Genomic DNA, 20,892 nt, shown 5'->3' with positions numbered 1-20,892 from the left:
TTAAAGTTCAATAGTAAGGTAATCTGATTGCATCAATAAGTCCTTGTGACCTTAAGGAGGATTCTGAATGCTGAATAATACTCTTTCATCATCTTTCACGTGGCATAGGACGCTGAGAACCTAATAGCAGGAGAGGTCTTTTGCTACTCTTTTGGCTTTAGTATGAGATGTAATGAATGCTTTGTTTGGAATTAAAATATTTATGTTTTTCTCTCTATACTAGGTTGGTGATGTAGTAGAAGTACAGGCAGACGAAACCTTCCCCTGTGATCTTATTCTTCTATCATCCTGCACTAGTGATGGAACCTGTTATGTTACTACAGCCAGTCTTGATGGGGAATCCAATTGCAAGGTAATGGAAAGTAAACCTTGCCTAAACATTTTGAGCTCAGGATAGTTAATCATACAGTACTGCTTCCCACTGCCCCCAGTCTTTTTTTTTTTTTCCTATTTGTGCAAGTTTTGTATTTGAAGGCAGCTTTTATGTAATTGTGTTTGAACTTCCGATCCAAGCAATTACTCAACTCTAGGGAAGAGGTTGGTGTTCGGTGAGGAAAATCCATGCCCCAGATAAAAGCCACTACATTTTTTGTAGCACTGCTTCATTTATTATTGACATACCCCATTTGATGTTTTATTTTGGCTTTTTAAAATGAATGTCATTAGAGGCTTAAACTATGGAACTATAAAAATAACTTACATGTACTCTGTTGATCTATTTTTATTTTGAAAGTGATGAATATTTTCTTTAAAAATGTCTATTCATGGCATATAGAAACTCTACCTTGGAGTAGTTTGATTGCTTTTTTTAAAAAAAAAAACCTTAGGGTTTTATTTGGCAAATGTTTGTTTCATTGCAACTGGGAAGAATTATAAATGAGCTAAAGTGAGTTTGCTCATATTGGAGGATAACTTACTTCCGTGGTACTTTCTAGCAGTTAGTTCTTGGCCCTTGTCCAGAGCTCCACAGGGCATGGAGATGCATCCTCTATATGCAGTCTTTAAGGAAGGGCACTAATGTGCTCACCTCTATGTGTATCCTTGAGGGCTTTTCTCTGCTTGTTAATTCCATCTGGAGTCGAGAACCAGGAATCAGTATGTGAAACAGGAACTGAAATGCCTGTTGGATGACTAATTCTGTACTTCAAGGGCATGGTGATGAACTAGTGCACTTAAACTGTTCAAAAACAAAGTTAAATTTGAGGAAATGTCAAGATAAAAATCAAGAAATCTACCTAAAGATTCCCTAATAAGGAAGAAAAGTTGTTTAAAGGAAGAAAGCCTTTAAGTGATTTCTTTTTTCAGTTAAGTTGATCTGATCAAATCCACTAAAAGTACATAGGTCTTCAGAATCAGGGGATAGTTTTAAATATAGCTCAGGCAGTTCCGTAATATTCCCAAAAGAGCATGCAACATCTTTCCCTTCTGCGTAAGTGGTACAGTCTTGGAGTCTGTGTTAGCCCTCTTTTGATAATTTATAAATGGGTTTATTGGAACCTGCCTTGAGTTCTGAGTAAATCAAGTGCATGGTATACTCTAGTATTCTTTCTGACTAAAGCAAGACACATCCTATCACTGTTCTTCATATGAAATGTAACGTCTTTGAGGATTTTTTTAGATCATTTTTTGATCATTTTTAAGATCACTAATTATGCTATTTGTGTAATGAAACTAATGAATTTTTTCTTCCTATTGGCAAAATGTTAGGCTTCTTATGACACAGAGGGTTACTAATGCTCAATTCATATGTTTACATTGATATCACCATAGTCTATGGTGAACAAAATAATAGGTCTCAGTTCTATAAATAGAAGAAAAAGTAAATGGATTAAATTTTTCATTGGGTTTTCAGTTAAGGATATGCATGCTACAAATGGAATTCTCTCTGCTGTCACTATCAGGAAAAGCTTTTAGTTTTTTCATTATCTTTGAATCCCTTTGCAGCAGGGTTATCTTTCTAATTATTTGTAATATATTTGAGGAATAATAATACCGTAAAATTTAGTTAGTGGGAAATGTGCATCAATATTTGTATTATGCTGCCAGAGCCTCTTACCAAAACATACTGTGTTCCTGGAATAAGGTGGGTGTACAATTATGAAAAGAATCACTTTTTCTTGTTTTTGCTTTTTCTTCTGCTTTCATCTAGACACATTATGCAGTACGTGATACCATTGCACTACATACAGCCGAATCCATTGATACCCTCCGAGCAGCAATTGAATGTGAGCAGCCTCAACCTGACCTCTACAAGTAAGAATCACCTGGTTTCGTTTTACAGCTGTCTAATAGTCTGTTGACTCTGCTTCTCCTTGCCACCAGTATTGCAAAGAAACACCCACCACTTAGCAGCCCTCCTTCATTCGTGTTTTTATGAGCTGTTCTTCCCTTCTGGCGGGGAAATGAATCAAATCAGCCTTGTTCACTACCAGCCTAAGATAAATCATTGTAGGTCCAGACACCTTACTTATGATTTTTCTTTTATTTTTGTTATTTGTAAACATAACCATCTATCAAATTTTAAGGTTGTTATCCCATAAGGCTGATCTATCAGATTCATGCATTAATCAGAGTTCATTAAGACAAAAATAAACCACTGTATCATCCCACATGAGGATGAGGATATGAGAGAGAGGAAGGGGATATGGGGGCCATGCACTATCCTTTTTTATGATGATCATGATGAACTGAGTATTGCAAATAGGCTGGTTTTTTGTCTACAGTAAACAGTTAAGTGAGGGAGCCATGAAATTATGTAATTTCCTCTATTTTACTATACTTAGGCTTTCTGGAGTAGATTTGCTGATTAACAGTCATTGTGGGTTGTCAAAAATTTGGCATTTGATTTTTAAGACTGGTTAGTTTGGTTGATTAGAGCATGCTGTTAATGAGGGTAGAGTAACAAGTTTTATCCCCGCGTGGGCCAATTAATCTCATTCTATGCCCTGTTACAGATGGCATCAATTACCCATGCCAGGCATCTTGTTAATGAATACTGTTGGTCATAACGGGAGACCAAATGGTTGGATGTGGCTTAACACCAACGCACAGTAGTGGAAAAACAAAGTGTTTGTTCCTACTATGAGAACAATGCCTTCCCTGCTTCCCATCATTCCTCTTTTCTTACTTCTGTATCCACCTTGATAGTAGGAAGTGGGACCATAAAACAGCTGTTCCCTGCCTTCAAGGAGCTCAGAGTTTGCAAGGCAGTTAAAATATTTATTAGAGCTAGGCTAATAGAATAAAAGGCCCATGGAATCACAGAAAAAGGAGTGACTAATTCTGCCCATGTTAGAGCCTAATATACATTTTTGCATGTTTATATGGCAACTCCTACATTTTTCAAAGGGGAGTTTTAGGGCAAGGAAGGTTATTCCTGATTTCTCTGGACTAGATTGAGTGCCCTTGCTTCGTGTCTTCAGAATACCTGTACTTCTACCACCCTCATGGTGACACTGTACTTGCCTGTTAACCTGTTTGCCTTTAGTGGAAGGAATATATCTTTCTGGCTTACTAATGTGTCTCCAGCACCTACCACAGTACTGGCACAATGGAGATTATGTGGTGATTAAATGAGCAGATCATCATACTTAATGTATCTAATAATAATGGTTCAGCTTTTCTGAAAAACAATGATAATGCAAATTATAAAATACTCACAACTCTCTTGTTAAGGAAAGTTAGGCCTTTTTGCCGCATTTTTGAGAAACACAGATTATCATGTGCCCAGCCATATTAAGTGATCAGATCAAGCTCAGTATTGAGACCAGCTGAAAGACACAGGCTGGAAATTTCCAAAATGGCAATCAAATGTTTGCTTTCTAAGACTAATGCGGTGGTTCTCAAAGGGTGATTTTGGGTCAACAGCAGCATCCACTGGGAACTTGTTGGAAATGCAAATTCTCACTTGAACCATAAGCTTGGGGATGGGGCTCAGAAACCCCCAGTTTAATAAGCACTCCAGCAAGTCTGATGCATATACAAGTGAAAGAACCACTGAACCTAAGGGTTTTGAAAGTAGTGTTTTAGCACCAGAAACCTTTCTTCATATGAATCTAAAATAGAGGTTAATTATTTATATAACATATACATGAACAGTGATGTTGTGTGCATGCACAATGCCCACTAGAGTTTAAAAATCGATTGAAAATTTTTATTTCTTATAATCCATAATATTATTTTAAAAATCATATGAAAATGTCATGCCTCTTCAGCATAACTCTCCTCCCCCCTTCAGAAACATAATGGCTTTTTGTAGTTCATTCGGTCTTAAATCTTTGATATGATTTGTATTTTGATTCATTCCCATTTTTGTGGCATATAGATTTTACCTTGATAAGGAAGACACATTTGCCATTATGTTCTGTTTTGCAGGTTTGTTGGGCGAATCAGTATCTATAGTAATAGTCTGGAGGCCGATGCCAGGTTAGTTTGTTGTTCCTTCAATCTGCCCTTTCCTGGAGGAGGCGGGTATATGTCCCTTTAAAGCCCATTAAATACCCCAGTACTGTTCTTTATAGAAAGGGATGTAAAGGTTAATAAACCTGGATTAACTATCAGGTAACTAGCCGGTATCCCAGTAGTGAGTCTTAAGTAACTAACCTTGGGATTGATAGGGCCTCTGAGTGTGGATGGAAGTGATGCTGAGGGTTTCCAGAATCACAGCGCTCCAGGCACTTGGGCTCATGCTCCCAGATCTGTTCTGGGCTCTGTGCTCTTTGGTCCTGGTTGTACAGTGACAGACTCTACTGGAAGCATACCTGGAGAACGGTGGCTAATGGAGAGTAATTGAGGGCTAAGGTGGTAGAGTGAAAGCTGAGAGAATTACCTAGACTGAAGTAAAATGAAAAGCTAATCATTTATAATAAAGCAATTTATATAAAAAGGGATGTTTTCTTCCCTCTTCTATCATCCAGTTAATTACCTCGATTTTCCCACTTGCCCTTTATAGCCATGCTCAAAAGGAATTTAAATGCCAGATGCCCAATGACTGCCCAAAAGATGGGTTTACTCTCTCTAAATATGTCAGTGTGGCTTTCCCACCTTGACGGTTGCTTTCCCAGTCTTTTATTTGTCACCTTTTCTTCCTGTTTCTCACTCTCTGGGACTCAGAATCCTTTTCTCTCTGTGTGCACCTCGTTACCTCTGTGTGTTGCTGGCTGCTCCCGTGCTCTGCTTTCCATCTGTGCTGTACCCTCAAGTCGATTCAGAGGGAAAGCTCTTTCAGCTCATCCTGTGGAGGAAGCATAGGATAGAAGTGGAAAGATACATTCTGAACCCCTGGGAGATAGATGTGTTAGGGCAAAATAGGTCCCCAGAGTTGATGATGCTGTATTTATTGGGCTGTTTGGATAAGCTGTGTTCATTTTTTTATTTAGGTCTTTGGGACCTGAAAATCTCTTGTTGAAAGGAGCTACACTAAAAAATACAAAGAAGATATATGGTGAACCATTTTTAAGATTTATTTATCAGAAATATGCTTTGTAAAGCCTGTGCATAAATAGTGCATGTTAAAAATTGGACATTGCAGATAACTGCCACTCAGTCTAAGCCTATTTTTAGGTGGTAGGCATTTATAAGATGGTAAACAAGCTTACTTTAAGTATGACAAATATAGTATGTAGAATTAAAATGATCTTATAAATGATAAGTCTAGTCACACTAAGGTTTAGAATACCTACTTCTATAGATGGAAAAAATGAATAGATCCAACTTGCTGGGGAGGTGGTTGGCAGTCAGACTTGTAACCTAGTTTTCATTGTATTCTTTTATTCCTTAGGAGTTGCTGTTTACACTGGGATGGAAACCAAAATGGCTCTGAACTACCAAGGGAAATCTCAGAAACGTTCTGCTGTTGAAAAGTTAGCATGCACCACAATTTTTTTAGTAGGGATTGAACTGTGAAATAGTTACTTTTTAGTAATTCCGAATAACAGCCAGCACAAAAAACAACATCAATTATAATAGCAGCTACCACACTGAGCACTTTTTATGTTCCAGAATTGTGCTCAGTGATTTGTATGTCTGGTTTGGTTTAATCCTCTGAGCAGCTCCGCAGAGTAATTCGTGTTAGCCTGTCTGCTTCACAGATGAAGAAATGGTCTCCGAGATAAGTGACTTACCTAAGCTTGTGTCGCTATTCAGGGGCAAAGTTTAGTTGAAATATAAATTTATTCCCTTTTGCTGCTGGATAATGGTTTGGGTTCCTCTGGTGGCTGTGTGTAAGGAAGTTCAACAACATAGATAATAGTCTCCTGCTAGATCTAGCCAATTGCTATGGCATGGACCTCACTGTGTTGTTACCATGGATATCCATGTGTCAGTGACAGCCTTTCAGATTCAAAGAATCCATACTAGATTTGAGGATTTCACATTTGCTCCCCCACCCTCTACTGCAAACCCTTAGGATTTCGGGAAATGGAAACAACCTACTCTTTCTGTAAGGGTTGAGGTGTAGGTACTGTGTATGCATGTGTGTTTCCAGTCGCTTTTTGGGAGCCTTATTATTTTAAAAGAAAGTGTGTGAAGCTAGTCAGCCCCTGCACTTTGGGGAGCATTGGTGACCAACAAACAAGTCAGGGCTAGCTTTTCTATTTCACCACCTGAGAATAATGCTTCTGCAGTGATAACTGAGGTTCATACATACAGGCTTGTGCTGTGGTTACACATTGTACACAGGAGAAGCTTGAGGAAACTGAACAGTTTAATTTATACGTGGTTGATATTTTAAATAATTGTATAGCTTTTAAATCCACAATATCCTATTTTTCAGATCCATTAATGCCTTCCTGATCGTGTATTTATTTATCTTACTGACCAAAGCTGCAGTATGCACTACTCTAAAGTATGTTTGGCAAAGTACTCCCTATAATGATGAACCGTGGTATAATCAAAAGACTCAAAAAGAGCGGGAAACTTTGAAGGTAATCCGTTTTATGCCGAAACTTTTAACTCTTGTTAAAAATTTTAACTAGCATTTTGTGACCAAGGCCACCCTTAATTGAAATGTTGCTCTGATAATGATACCTTTTGCTAACTTCCTGGTTTTCTCTTGGTTGTATGGTAGCCCTAAGCTATTAGATACATAAGAAGTTTTATAGTATTTTTTTTCTTTTACTTTAGGCACCTGTGCTTATTTTTAGCTCTTTAGTTAAGAGTTTTAAACAACTGAGCAAGAATCACTGACACATGACTGTATATGAGCTTGTGATACATCATGATAGGAACATAAAAAATATGTTCAGGTGCCTACATAGAAACTTTGATCCTACATTCATATTGGGAGAGGGCAGAGAATTTAAGGAAGTGAAAACGTGTTAAGTCAGAAGGTACTTTACTGAAGAATAATGATAAAATTGAGGGTATTTTTAAATGTTCTTTTCATGTACTGTGATAAGAATTTTGGCCAACGGTATAATATCATTAGGAAGTTTTCTTTGTAGCAACAGCAGTGCTTTTGGCATTGAAATTAAAAAAGTTAATTCTTTATTTTGTTCTTGTTTGATAGAACTGTGCATCTAATCAGCATGAACTATTTCTTTTGTTTCAGGTTTTGAAAATGTTCACTGACTTCCTGTCGTTTATGGTTCTGTTCAACTTTATTATTCCTGTATCCATGTATGTCACAGTAGAAATGCAGAAATTCTTGGGCTCCTTCTTCATTTCATGGGATAAGGACTTTTATGATGAAGAAATTCGTGAAGGAGCCCTGGTTAACACATCAGACCTTAATGAAGAACTTGGTCAGGTTAGAATGCATTTTTACTTAAGTTAATATAATGAAAGTATCTCTTCTTGTACTCTGGATTACCAATTTATGTGAAAATTTCACATTTGGAAATGGGATTCAGGGGTGCCTGGGTGGGTCAGTCAGTTAAGTGCTAGCCTTTGGCTTGGGTCCTGGGATTGAGCCACACGTCGGGCTCCCTGCTCAGCGTGAAGCTTGCTTCTCCCTCTGCCTCTGCCTCTCCCCCAGCTTATGCTCTTGCTCACTCTGTCAAAGAAATGGAAAAAATCTAAAAAAAAAATGTGATTCAAATATTCCTTTATGCAGGCGTGTAATGAAGACAAGCAATGTTCTCATAGCTGAAACATTAATTATTTTGCTGACATTTTTGAGGAGTATCCCGATATATATTCAATTAAATGTTACAGAAATTTTCTTTAAAACTCACCTGGCGATGTAGTTAGATTATAGTTGTTTTTTTTTTTAAAGCTTTTATTCACTTATTCATGAAACACAGAAAGAGAGAGAGAGAGAGAGAGAGAGAGAGAGAGGCAGAGACACAGGCAGAGGGAGAAGCAGACTCCATGCAGGGAGCCCGCCATGGGACTCGATCCCAGGCCTCCAGGATCAGGCCCTGGGCCGAACGAAGGTGGCGCTAAACCACTGAGCCACCCAGGCTGCCCAGATTATAGGTTATTGCTTTGGAACACATACATATAGTTATTAGTCTCCATCACCATCTGTTACCATTTGGTGCTAGATGATGGGGTAATAAATAAAACTATTTTATAAGTGCATTTTGTTCCATAAACAAATTTGACCAGAGTTGTCCTATTGACATTTTCTTGGTACATTTCTGATCAGACAGGAGACGTTCCTAGTAAAAGCAGGGTTGTTTATTCGAGGGCAGGAATCTAAACGAAGGCACAGTGTGAGGGCATGTACTCCTGAAAATGCTTTTTTGCTTCATAATACCAGTGCAGCCCGGCTGTGGCCTCATTTCTAACCCAGGTGCGTTTGTTTTGCAGTGCAGTGCAGTCTTGCTGTAATTCTTCACATGATGACTTACCGGTATTGAGAAAGTTTCTCCCTTTGTCTGAATTTACTGTGTGTCGTGTAATGATCTTCACAAGCTGAGGGAATTTCTTGGCTCTCCTTTAATTCTCATGGTATTTAGAATGTCAAGGCTGTGGAAATGTCATTTCTATGACTGGGAGATGCAAATGCAGTGAATGGAACTGTGCGGCTGGACCAGGGCCTCACACTTGTCTGAAATGGTGCCGAGTTGCATCTACGCCTCACAACTGTCTTCCTGAATGTAGCCCCCTGCCCCACTGCCCTCACTCCTTCTGTTCTTTACCCAGTCTTGCCTGGACCCAGGCACCATCTTAACAAGTACAGTTACAAGGGTGAAAGGACACTCCAGATATCATTTTGTGGAGACCTGACTGCAGGACTCCAGCATCCCAGACTGTGGAATCTGCATCCCACAGAGATACTGAGTCACTGAGGATAGAATAAGACATGAATGAACAAATGCTTTTTCCCTTAGATATTGTTCCCAGAAGATTCTTTTGAAGGTGACTTCAGCTGCCGCAGCTCACCTTACTTACCCTTTTGAAACCAGAGGTTTTTATCCAGGAACAGAACTGTCTGAATAGAAGGACTTGAGTCCCAATAAAAATAGCCATCTGCGACATTGTTGCATGAAAACAAAAACTGAGTTACAAGCCCCCTCTGGTGAACTTTCCCAGGTGATTTAGTTGAGGAAATCTTGCCTATTCTTAGATCCAATGCTTGGCTCTTGGATTCACCTACCAAGGGATGAACGTGGCAATAGCCCCAGGACACTGCAGATAGAATGGCCGTCATTCTGCATGTGGCTCCTAATGCTCAGTAGAGATAGGCGGGATATCCGGGCCAGGTGCCACTAAATGAGATGCTTTTGTCTTTCAGGTCCCCACCTCGGCAAATTCCATGTCACCTATAGGAATGTAATCTTGTTTCTATCATCCAGGCTGTATTCACACTGCACAAAGTAAAGTAGTGTCTTGGGTAATGATCTGGTAAATTTGATCAGTGAAAAGAAACTACAGTTTTCATTTCAGCCGCCACTTCTTTCCCTTACCAAAACCTGCCTTGCTGGGTGTGATTGTCATTTAGTCAAATCGCTTACTTAATAGCCAGACCACCACTTTAGTTTATATGGTATAAAAACAACTTGCCTTCATTATCAGCTTATATGTGAGGAAACTACCTGAATGAAAATGCAAAGAAGTCTTCAAATAGTTTCCTAGGCCGTTTAGCATTCAATGGACCAGTACACACAAAATTAAGTGTAACCAGTTTTCCTCCTTGATGAGTCATAATTTCAGATCCGTAGGACTTTTTATGTTACAAAAAGTAGTGTCAGTTAGTTCCCATCAATACCATTGCAGATACTTGCTTAATGTCTTGTAAAATGACCCACACTGAGTGGTGCCTGGATGTCTCAGTCAGTTTTGAGCATCCGACCCTTGGTCTTGGCTCAGGTCTTCATCTCAAGGTCATGGGTTTGGGCCCCATGTGGGCTCCGTGCTGGGCGTGGAACGTACTTACAAAAAAAATGACCCATGCTGATATTTAAAAAACATAAAGCTTTGTAAGGACAGTGTTTGACTTGAGAAACAAAAAAGAAGTGGGAGTGCCTGAGCAGTCAGTTGAGCAACTGACTCTTGGTTTTGGCTCAGGTTGTGAGATCGAGACCCATGTTGGGCTCTGTGCCTAGCATGAAGTCTGCTTGAGATTCTCCCTCTCCCTCTGCCCCTCCCATTCGTTCTGTCTGTCTGTCTGTCTCTCTCTCAATCAATCAGTCTATCTTAAAAAAAAAGAAGTAGACTGCTCAGTTCAGTTGGAAAAGAATGGAGTCCTTGATGATCAAGCATCAGTCTTTTAGGCAACTAAATGGTTTCAGCTCATCTTGAGGCTATTTTGGTGTAGCCTCCTGCTTGTATCCCCTTCAAGTCTTTCAGCTATGCCTAATGGTGTGTCTGGGTATACACTCTGATTCTAGGAATTCAGTCCAGCTGTTATGTATTGAACTTAACCTGTATATGAAGAATATGTTATTAAGAATGAGATTATTACTACAGAGTAAATGAGAATAAATAAGAAACCCTCAAGTTGATCACCATTCAGTTAAGGAACGCACATGTTGTGCCTAACTATGGCAATGTGATCATAATTGATCAGAAAAGTAGGGCATGTGAAATGATGGAAAGAGTCCACTACTGTGTGATTTTGGTCATATCAACAGCAATGACAGTCCGCGTCTATATGATACCTTATTGTTTATAAACATTTATTATTGTGCTTTATTTTCCAGACTTTACAGCCTTGTGCAGCAGGCCTGGTCAATTAAGGTTAATATTTAAAGTTTACAGAGATGAGAATTTTTCAAGGTAACAGAGTTAGTAGGTGGTGAAGCCAAGACACCAACCCACATGTTCTATTAGGTTGAACGATATGAAAAATTTTGACCTACAAAATAGGCATTTCCATGCATTCATGAACCTTTAGTTCAGGGCTCTTTTTACCCTAGAATAGCTGTCTCACTTTAGGCTTTGCATCCATGAAATGATGGGTTTGAGTTTGCTAATAGAGAAAGAGTCTTTCCAGTAGGCTCAAAACCCACTAGCCTGTTGAGAGTTAGGCAAGCAGCAGCCTCTCACTCTTTAGCCCTCCTCCTTCAAATATAAGAATACTCTTTAGTAACAGCTGACCTTCTCCTTCCTCCTTCTGTCAAATATAGGGCACTTATTAGAAATGCACATTACCTAGCCCCGCCCCAGAGCTGCTGAATCAGAAACTGGGGAATAGAGGCCAGAGATTGGAGTTTTTAGCAAGTGCTCCAAGTGAGTGTGATGCACGCTATGATTTGATAATTACTGTGCTAGGGTATAGTTTGGTGGCCTGTACCTGTAAAATTTATTGTATGCAGATCCATACTGCACAAAATGTTATATATAGGGAAACAGTTGCACTGTGTATATTTTTAAACCACCACCTTTGACATTTATAAAAGATTTCTAGATAGGGAAATGCTCCTCCAAGTGTAGGAGGTGTAGTAATCCAGGACCACCTTCAGGGGAGAATGAAGGTAAATAATTTTGATCAGGAAAACAGCCCCACAGAGTTTTATTTTAACTGGAAAAATCTAGATGATACAGGAATAATACCACTTGGATTAATTTAAAGAGAGAATTCAAACTTGGCTGGCTAACAGAGCAAAAAAAGGAAGATTGAAATGCTATATTTGTGCCAGTGCTGCTACCGTGAAAAGCTTTGAAAAATAATTAGAAAGCAAGTACTGCTGGAGTTCATCTCTTTCTCCCTTACATAATGAAAACCTTAATCTTGTGCTTATGCTTGTTCCTGTCAGCCCATAATTTTAACTATTTAAGCATAAATTGCCAAAAAGGAAGATAAAATTGTGGGTTTCCAAAAGCCAGATGTTATAAATAGAAGAGATAAAAACTGAGATAAAATGGAAATGCTCAAAATGGTTTATTTTGCATGGAGAATTTATTTCATAGCTTATTTTTTCCATTATTTATGAAAGTATGCTCATATTATACTCTTTTGCTTATATTATACTTTAACCTGTTGTTATAAACTCTGGGTGTTTTTTAACTTGGGAACTTTTTTCAGGAGTATCTAAGAATATACATAGTATATGGAAAGAAACTTCAATTATGTTTTTGAACATTATAGACTTAATCTGCCTCCTAATTAAGTAACTGATAACATTATTTTCCCTGATTATTATTTTTGTATTCTGGGGTTCTGTCTGCATTATATAACAGTACATTTTACTTCAATCCAGTGTATTCATAGGAAATTTTACTTTTCAAGGAAAAGTTTTGTTATATCCCATTTAATTTAAATTCCTGTCAAATATTGTGTGTGTGGGCAGCCCGGGTGGCTCAGCGGTTTAGCGCCGCCTTCAGCCCAGGGCGTGATCCTGGGGACCTGGGATCGAGTCCCACGTTGGGCTCCCTGCATGGAGCCTGCTTCTCCCTCTGCCTGTGTCTCTGCCTCCCTCTCTCTCTCTTTCTGTGTCTCTTATGAATAAATAAATAAAAATTTAGAATAAAATCAATTATGGAAAATCAAATGTTCTTCCCTGCAAAAAAAACCAAAATATTGTGTGTATATATGTAATAAGTAGTCGGTATATTCTTATTTCCCACTTGGAAAATTAAGGTTTATTTTAGAACCTCTACGTCAAAACAGGTAAGTAATAAATTGAAAGTTTCTTAGTTTGATAAAATAGCCACATTTTTCTTTTCTCTTAATCTTCTGTATTTGAATGTGTCTACCTTGGACGTGTGTTATTACTATTTCAGTGCCTTTTTAAAAAACTAGGGGAACCTGGCTGGCTCAGTCGGCAGAGCATGCAACTCTCGAGTTTGGGGCCAAGTCTGAACCCTACATGTGGTGTGGAGTTTACCTAAAATTAAAATCTTTTTTAAAAATTAAAAAAAGGGATCCCTGGGTGGTGCAGCAGTTTGGCGCCTGCCTTTGGCCCAGGGCGCCATCCTGGAGACCCGGGATCGGGTCCCACGTCGGGTTCCCTGCATGGAGCCTGCTTCTCCCTCTGCCTGTGTCTCTGCCTCTCTCTCTCTCTCTCTCTCTCTCTCTCTCTCTCTCTGTGACTATCATAAATAAATAAATAAAAATTAAAAAATAAAAAATAAAAATAAAATACTTGTTCATTTCCCACTCCTTTCATAAGATTGCTCTTGTAATTACCTGACATGTGATGAGAAGTCTGAGAAAGAGTGCTTTGCTGTGGGTAAGAAAAGAGCCCTGCCTTACAGCTGAATGAAAAATGAATCTCACTGAAGGAGATAAATCTGCCTATGTTTGTGTCCTTGTTTTTAGGTGGATTATATATTTACGGACAAGACCGGAACACTCACGGAAAATAGCATGGAATTCATTGAGTGCTGCATAGATGGGCACAAGTATAAAGGAGTAGCTCAGGAGGCTGATGGACTCTCTGAAACTGATGGACCCTTAACATATTTTGACAAAGCAGATAAGGTGGCATTTTCTGAATTACCATTTTACTTTGAAAAATCAATCTATGTGTGCATGTGTTAACTTCATGTAGTAGAAATGAAGAATCCAGATGCATGACATAGACTTGAGAATGACTACTCATTCTTTTGACTTCTACTTTCTGGTTTCACTAACACCTCTGGAAATTGCAAATAAGTAGAATGTATAGATAGGGAAGATTGGGAGAAATGGCTTTTGGGTAAAAATTTCACTGGCCTGTCCGTATGATCATAATTCTTTATGCTTTGTCTTTGAAAATAATGTGCTGCTCCAAGAACGAAGTCTTTTCAGATCACTCGAATCCCAGGAGTGTCTGAATGTTAAATGAACCCAAGTCTCCCTGCACCTGAGCCATTGCCAGATTCTGAATTAGATCCTGAATGAACTCTTTTAGACCATAAAGAATTCACTGATTTAGTATTAGGTGGCACTACAGTAGCCTGAATGAGTTAACACAGCCCCTAGGGTATGTTAGCTGAGAACCAGGGTTGCCGGTAGGTACAAGGGAGGATATATAGCTCATTTGAGTACTAGGGATTTAGAACTTTCTGCTACTCAGCTTGCTGGAGGTTATAACATTTTCTCACATTAATACCTTTTCTCTGTTCGCTGACTACCAAGTGATCAAAGGGAAAATAATTGAGTCATTTTTCTGTTACTGTTCAACAGAACCGAGAAGAGCTCTTTCTGCGTGCCTTGTGTTTATGTCATACTGTAGAAATTAAAACAAATGATGCTGTTGATGGACCTACAGAATCAGCCAAATTAACTTACATGTCCTCTTCACCAGATGAAATTGCTTTGGTGAAAGGAGCTAAAAAGTAAGCATTTCTGTTATGCTATGTGAATAAATTGAAGAGATCTGTACAGCGTTGTAGCGGTAGTTAACAACACACTTTTTTGCCCTTCGAAATTTGTTAAGAGGGTAGATCTTATGGTAAGCAAGTTCTGTACCGCAAACAGAACACCAGTGGGACACAGAGAAGCTTTGAGAGGTGTGGGATATGTCTCTTCCCTTGCTTGTGGCAGTGACCTCATGGCTGTTTGCATGTGTCCAGGCTTCTCAAATTGCACACATGAAATATGTTTAGTTCTTGGCATGTCAGTCATACCTCAATAAGGCTGTTTTATCAACCCCGAGATACATTATAGAGAAATACATTAGCATTTTTGAAGAGTTAAAAAAAATATGCACTTTTACTTCTGAGAAAGTGAAAACACTGGAGAACCAGGGTTGCTTTTTCTCTGTTTGCTTCAATAACCTTATCTTATAAATATTCTTTAATAAAAGGCCGAACTGCTTTATCTGAAAGTTTGTGAAAAATTCCCCAAACCTAACCAATTAAGACCAAAAAGGAAACGGCAATGCATAGATGTAACTTGCATGACTATTTATGCATGCCAACCAGAAGTCCAAATGTTCATATCGGATTTTGCAAATTATATAACCGTGGCCACTTTTTGCACAACACATGTTATTTCTGAAGTGCTCTCAGCAATTTTGACGTCATTTTGTTACTGACAGTCCTGTTCTACCCTTGAGGCCTGAGATGATTAAGTGGTTAAAAGGTCACCCAATATGTTTGCTACAGAATTGGAATTACAAATTGCCTCTTGATCACAAGTCGTGACTAGGCTTCCACTTCCTCTTTGCTACCCTCTTAGCCATTAAAGGCAAGTCTAGTTATAGACTGAGATTTTATTCCACATAAGAGAGAAAAAACAGTAAACCAAGTATGCAGAACCCCAGGGCAAGGGAAAATTAATTGTTCTTAAGAGATACACAAAGGTCTTTTTGTTGTTTTTGACAGGTATGGGTTCACATTTGTAGGAATTCGGAATGGCCACATGAGAATAGAGAACCAAAGAAAGGAAATAGAAGAGTAAGTAGCACTGTGTGTTTGATGTTTATCACGTCTTAACCCTACCATCAACCTTGGATGGATTTAGGAAGGGCAGCAAAGGAAACTTATTACATCTATAAATGCCTAAGACTCTGCTGTTTCCCAGTTGGAGTTTTACGTAAATATAGTTGGAGTAGAAGATATTTTTCATAGAATAATACAAACTGGGACTTGAGGTGGAAGTTATTCCTATTTGGTTCACATACGGGGCCAGTAGCCTGAATGAGGGTCTGCCTGGACTTTCTTTCTGAAACTTAGATGCCAATTTTAGGTCTCCCAACACAATGCTGCTAGAAAAATCCATAAACACGCATGAGACCTTCTGCCGCCTAGAACGCAGCCAGTCACTCTGGGATTGCAAGCTCGGCCAATCATGGTGGCTTTGGGGCAGAAACTTCGTCTTGTTCTTGGTGCTCAAGTGTGAGCCCCAGGGCATGTCCCCTGATGCACCAGTGTTTTTGGTGTTTTTCCTACAGAGATCCCAACGAACAAAACCACGTTGGGCTTAATAGCAGGTTTTAATTAGGCTCTGTGATTAATTGAATTCCTTCATCTGAACTTGAAATGTAATTACCATATTTGACTTCCATTCTGACCCCTAGCATCTCATGAGACCCACCTCAGAAACCTGTGGTAGGTATAGATGTGTTTGGGGAATGTGCCCCTTTGGGAAGTGATGCTTAGAAGCCAGGCGGAAGGCCCTTTGGCCTGACTCCCAGAAGCCCAGAATCATTATTAGAGTCCAGATTCTAGCCAGTTCACAATAATGCCCCCATCTGGTCAACACCAAATGATAGGCTACATGTAGATCTCTTATTTACTCATATACACATCCCAGAACCAGTGACCTCACTCCCATCAAAAATAGGTTTCATGGTAAATATTTTTAGGTCAAATACTTGCATCCAAGTTGTTTATTGTCAAAATGTATTTCCCCACACTTTTGTAATAATCAACTCTAATTTTTATCCTTCTGCATTCTTTCATCTGATTTACTAGCTCAGCACAAATCTGATCATACCATTCCACTGTCAATGGAGTTCCGTTGCTCTTAGGATAAAATTCCAAATCTCTGCAATGGCTCACAATGTTCTCAGCTCCCAGCCTGTGCTTACCCCTCTGGCTGTGCCCCTATCAACTAAGTTTCAAGCTTTAGTGAACTACTTTGCACATGCCCTTTTCTCTACTCAGAATGCCATGACACCCCTTCTTCATCATGTCACTCCTGCCGAATACAGCCCAGGCACTGCCTCTTCCAGGAAGCCTTCCTTCAGATATCTTCCTTCTGTGCTTTCACATCTTCCCTGTGAGTTCCCTTATGATAGTGTATGGCAGATTGAGAGACAGTCATCTCATTACCCTCTGCTTCCCTTATCACACGATGAGCCTTTGGAGGGAAGGTACTAGGGCAGATTCATGTCTGTTTTCCAGTACGTAGTGTTGTGGTTGACACCTAATAAGCACCCCATTAATGTTTAAAATAATTGGCAGAAGGGCACTATTTCTAGACTCCTCCAAAATGGCCTGGCTGGGCAGCTCTTTGTCTGCCATTCCTATGTACTCACTCTCTCCTTAACCATTTTCAGTAATCTAATGGGAGGATGTAGATCTCCCTTAACCAAAGAGACACAATGGAATGTTCCAGTTGTGCACACGGCCAGCAGCCGTTACCAAAAGGAGAGAACTCTATTCAAGATGTTTCTATGGTTTGTTTTTCCCAGCGTGGTCTAGGTATTTTCTTTTTCTCATTTTTCTCCTCATAAAGGTATGAACTTCTTCACACCTTAAACTTCGATTCTGTCCGTCGTCGTATGAGTGTAATTGTGAAGACTCAAGCAGGTATACATACGTTTTAAAAACTTGACGTTTTTTTCTCTTTCCACTTGTAGATTTGTATGTTGATGAGTTATTTTAAGTAAGGAAAACTTTTCGTGTAGTAATAGATGACTGCCCAAAGTCCTGCAGGGCAGTAACTTCTGTGTATGCCTTGATGTATTTATATAAGCACATATGTTCAGTTTGCCCAATTGTCAGGGGCAGAACCCCTCATGTGACAGTCTATGCTTTTTCTTGGAAACTGAGCTGTGCTCTTCAGTCCTGAGTGTCAAACAGAAATTGAAAATGGGACTTTTTTATAGTTATGGTCCTGACCAATCACCAATAATGTCTACATGCAGCAGCCCAGGACATTTGGATGGTTTGAGATTAACTGAACTAGCAGTGAGATTCATGAGTGTAGAGAGTTGCTGGATCTTCCTGCCTACCTACCCCATTCCCCACTGCTTAACACTTCCGGGGAACGGGCAAGCTAGGGATGACTGAGGGCCAGACTGCTGGGAAAGGGTATTTTGGCTTTATTCCAGCATGCTAGGCTCTTTGATAGAGTGAAGAAGCATGCCCTTTGCATTGGAACCAGTACCACCATCCTAGGGTTCCCCCATGTCCTTTGGAGGAGCCATGGTGGCTCTCTTCTGGTCAGATTGAGTAAGAGCCATGGGGGAGCACTCCTGCCTTATTCGTGGGCTCCCAGATGCCTCTGTGTGTGTGTGTGTGTGTGTGTGTGTGTGTGTGTGTGTGTGTCAAATAGAGACTGGTTGTCTCCAGGTGGTTATTCAAAATTTCCTTGATTTTATATCCTGATAATTTACTTTTTAGTGTCAAATCGATCCCAAACTCCTTAGTGTGAGAATGAGAAGATATAGACAGCCCGTTGAGGGAACATCCCCCATTTGATTCATACTTTTGGTGTGATTGCTAGGTCATTACATTGATTTCATTATGTGAATGCCAGATTCGTTTTGTGACTTTTTGTTTTGTTTTGTGACTTTTAAACACATTATGGATGTGTGAGAGAAAATTAGAAAAGAAAACCACTTAATATTTGAAATATTTGGTGTTCTTAAGTTACATATGCACATATGCATTCTATTGCAAATGGTGTGATGTCTGGGCAAGTGGTCTGCCAAGGGCCTTGACCTCAGAGCTGTGCTTCTTTTTAACTTCTTGAACTCAGCATTTTGCCTTATAATGTGAAGTGTCTTTCTTAATGCTCAATCATGACTACTTTGCTGAATGCATAGACTAATAAAAAGCCATACTTGTACTAGCATTCTACAGTGCTTTTTTTCAAGTTTCCAGGAAAAACTGCCCAGCTGCTGTTTTGAAAGCAACCTCTGTAGTTCATTCGAGATGATTTTATCTCATTTGTACTTGAGTTTGGTCCTTGACATCTGTAGATGCCATGTTTGCCCTTTCAGCCATGCTTGACAATATTTTCAAAGAGAACTCAGAAGCAACTACTTGACATAAGTACAGTCTTCCATGATTCACTGAAAGGAAGTATGTTTTAACAGAGGTACTTGTATACTCTGAGTTATTACTTGTATCCATATTGGTCTTAAAGGGTAGTGATCATTGTCCTATAGTAGTAAAGGTCAAGATGTCCCATTCCATTTGGGTGAGCATTGCAGGCAGACTTCAGGATATTAAGCAGCTGGGTGAGAGAGGCCACTTTAATAGTTGTCTGTTGTAAAAAAAAAAAAAAAAAAAAAAGTTGTCTGTTGTTAAAATCCCAATACCAGTCTTAAAATTCTAAGTTGAGTAATTGTTTTTTTATTTATTTTAGGAGACATACTTCTCTTTTGTAAAGGAGCAGATTCAGCGGTTTTCCCTAGGGTGCAAAATCATGAAATTGAGTTAACTAAAGCCCATGTGGAACGTAATGCAATGGTGAGTCTATATATCCCTCTAGAAATGCTGAAGATGGCTATTTTATGGGATTGCTATTTAAATGTTTAAATAAATTTTAGCTTACTTTATGGTCTATTTTTATATTGAGGGATTTAGTAATACTGTCTTCCTTGTTTAATGTAAAACATAATCCTGGAGCAAGTTTCTGTTCATAATTTGCAGACTTGAAGACTTTTCAAGAATCTTTGGTTTATGTTCTGCTTTTTTTTTTTCTCTAAGAGCTATTATTTTGTTATTCCGAACCTAATTGAATGTTACTTTTTTAGTTGCAATCTGTTAGTGTTTTTTTAACTAAACATGTATCAGATTCTTTTGTACAGTGAAGCAAGAGTATTTAAAGAGAGTGTGGGATTTTTTTTTCAATTATTTGGATAACTAGAGATCTCCTACTTTGCTTCTAGGATGGGTACCGGACACTTTGCGTAGCCTTCAAAGAAATTGCTCCAGATGATTATGAAAGAATTAACAGACAGCTCATAGAGGCAAAAATGGCCTTACAAGACAGAGAAGAAAAAATGGAAAAGGTTTTTGATGATATTGAGACAAACATGAATTTGATTGGAGCCACTGCAGTGGAAGACAAGTAATTACAAATGATATTCTTATTATTTTAATGACCTGTCATTTAGGGTGGTATTTGTCCAGATTGGTAATTGATTCTCAAATTTTGAAATCTTTTTGTTCACATCTGTTGATAGATTAGACTTTGAATTATTTGTGGGAATGATTTTTTTTTAAAGTTTAACATTTTCATTAGGTGGGAATGATTTTTTTAAGTCAAATATTTGTAGCTTAGAAGAATGAATCTGTCATCTCTAAGATCTTTTGAATGTTTACAAAGCCATCCATTTATTTATGCAGATATTTATGAAATAGACATATTGAGAGCTTTGTGCTAGAGGCATCATTTGAGCTGGTACCTGATAGAATTGGTAAGATTTTGACAGACAGAAATGAGCAGAAAGGAAATTCAAGTCAGAGCAAACAACATGAACTCAGTCTAACCTCGTTCAACAGGTTAGACCATGTTTTCGCATACTTTCAAATAATTTGCTTTAATTCTTCAGGCTGAGCTCCACTAGACATGATTGTAAGGGGGGATCGATCCTTGGGTGGCTCAGCGGTTTAACGCCTGCCTTCCTCCCGGGGCGTGATCCTGGAGTCCCGGGATCGAGTCCCATGTCGAGCTCCCTGCATGGAGCCTGCTTCTCCCTCTGCCTGTGTCTCTGCCTCTCTCTCTCTCTCTCTCTTTCATGAATTTAAAAACCAAAAAACATGATTGTAAGGTTCCAGCATTGATCTACCTGAAAGAAGACATTTTAGACTCTTAGTATTTTAGGAGTTTAAAGAAATTATAAATGCAAATTATGAGACCTAACAAAAAGTTATAAACACATACACACACAT

The 20,892-nt window shown here is 38.9% G+C and overlaps 1 protein-coding gene across 8 annotated transcripts in view; it reads left to right on the top strand.

Annotated features, from left to right (window-relative positions):
- ATP11C (ATPase phospholipid transporting 11C) overlaps positions 1 to 20,892 on the top strand; it is a 193,199-nt gene that overhangs the window by 120,259 nt on the left and 52,048 nt on the right. For all 8 annotated transcript variants that reach the window (XR_007409492.1, XR_003141712.3, XM_025460869.3 and 5 more), the window contains 13 exons: positions 224 to 352; positions 2,150 to 2,253; positions 4,375 to 4,425; positions 5,379 to 5,443; positions 5,780 to 5,861; positions 6,773 to 6,923; positions 7,550 to 7,747; positions 13,652 to 13,813; positions 14,501 to 14,652; positions 15,643 to 15,714; positions 17,501 to 17,574; positions 19,361 to 19,464; positions 19,887 to 20,068. Coding sequence is in view for 6 of the 8 variants with exons in the window: in XM_025460869.3 (XP_025316654.1) it covers positions 224 to 352; positions 2,150 to 2,253; positions 4,375 to 4,425; positions 5,379 to 5,443; positions 5,780 to 5,861; positions 6,773 to 6,923; positions 7,550 to 7,747; positions 13,652 to 13,813; positions 14,501 to 14,652; positions 15,643 to 15,714; positions 17,501 to 17,574; positions 19,361 to 19,464; positions 19,887 to 20,068 (1,526 nt within the window). In the remaining 2 variants the exon portion in view is untranslated. The remainder of the gene's footprint in view (positions 1 to 223; positions 353 to 2,149; positions 2,254 to 4,374; positions 4,426 to 5,378; positions 5,444 to 5,779; positions 5,862 to 6,772; positions 6,924 to 7,549; positions 7,748 to 13,651; positions 13,814 to 14,500; positions 14,653 to 15,642; positions 15,715 to 17,500; positions 17,575 to 19,360; positions 19,465 to 19,886; positions 20,069 to 20,892) is intronic.

Source organism: Canis lupus, chromosome X, assembly GCF_003254725.2.
Source record: "Canis lupus dingo isolate Sandy chromosome X, ASM325472v2, whole genome shotgun sequence".
Taxonomy (NCBI): domain Eukaryota; kingdom Metazoa; phylum Chordata; class Mammalia; order Carnivora; family Canidae; genus Canis; species Canis lupus.
This window is presented reverse-complemented; position numbering and strand designations above follow the sequence as displayed.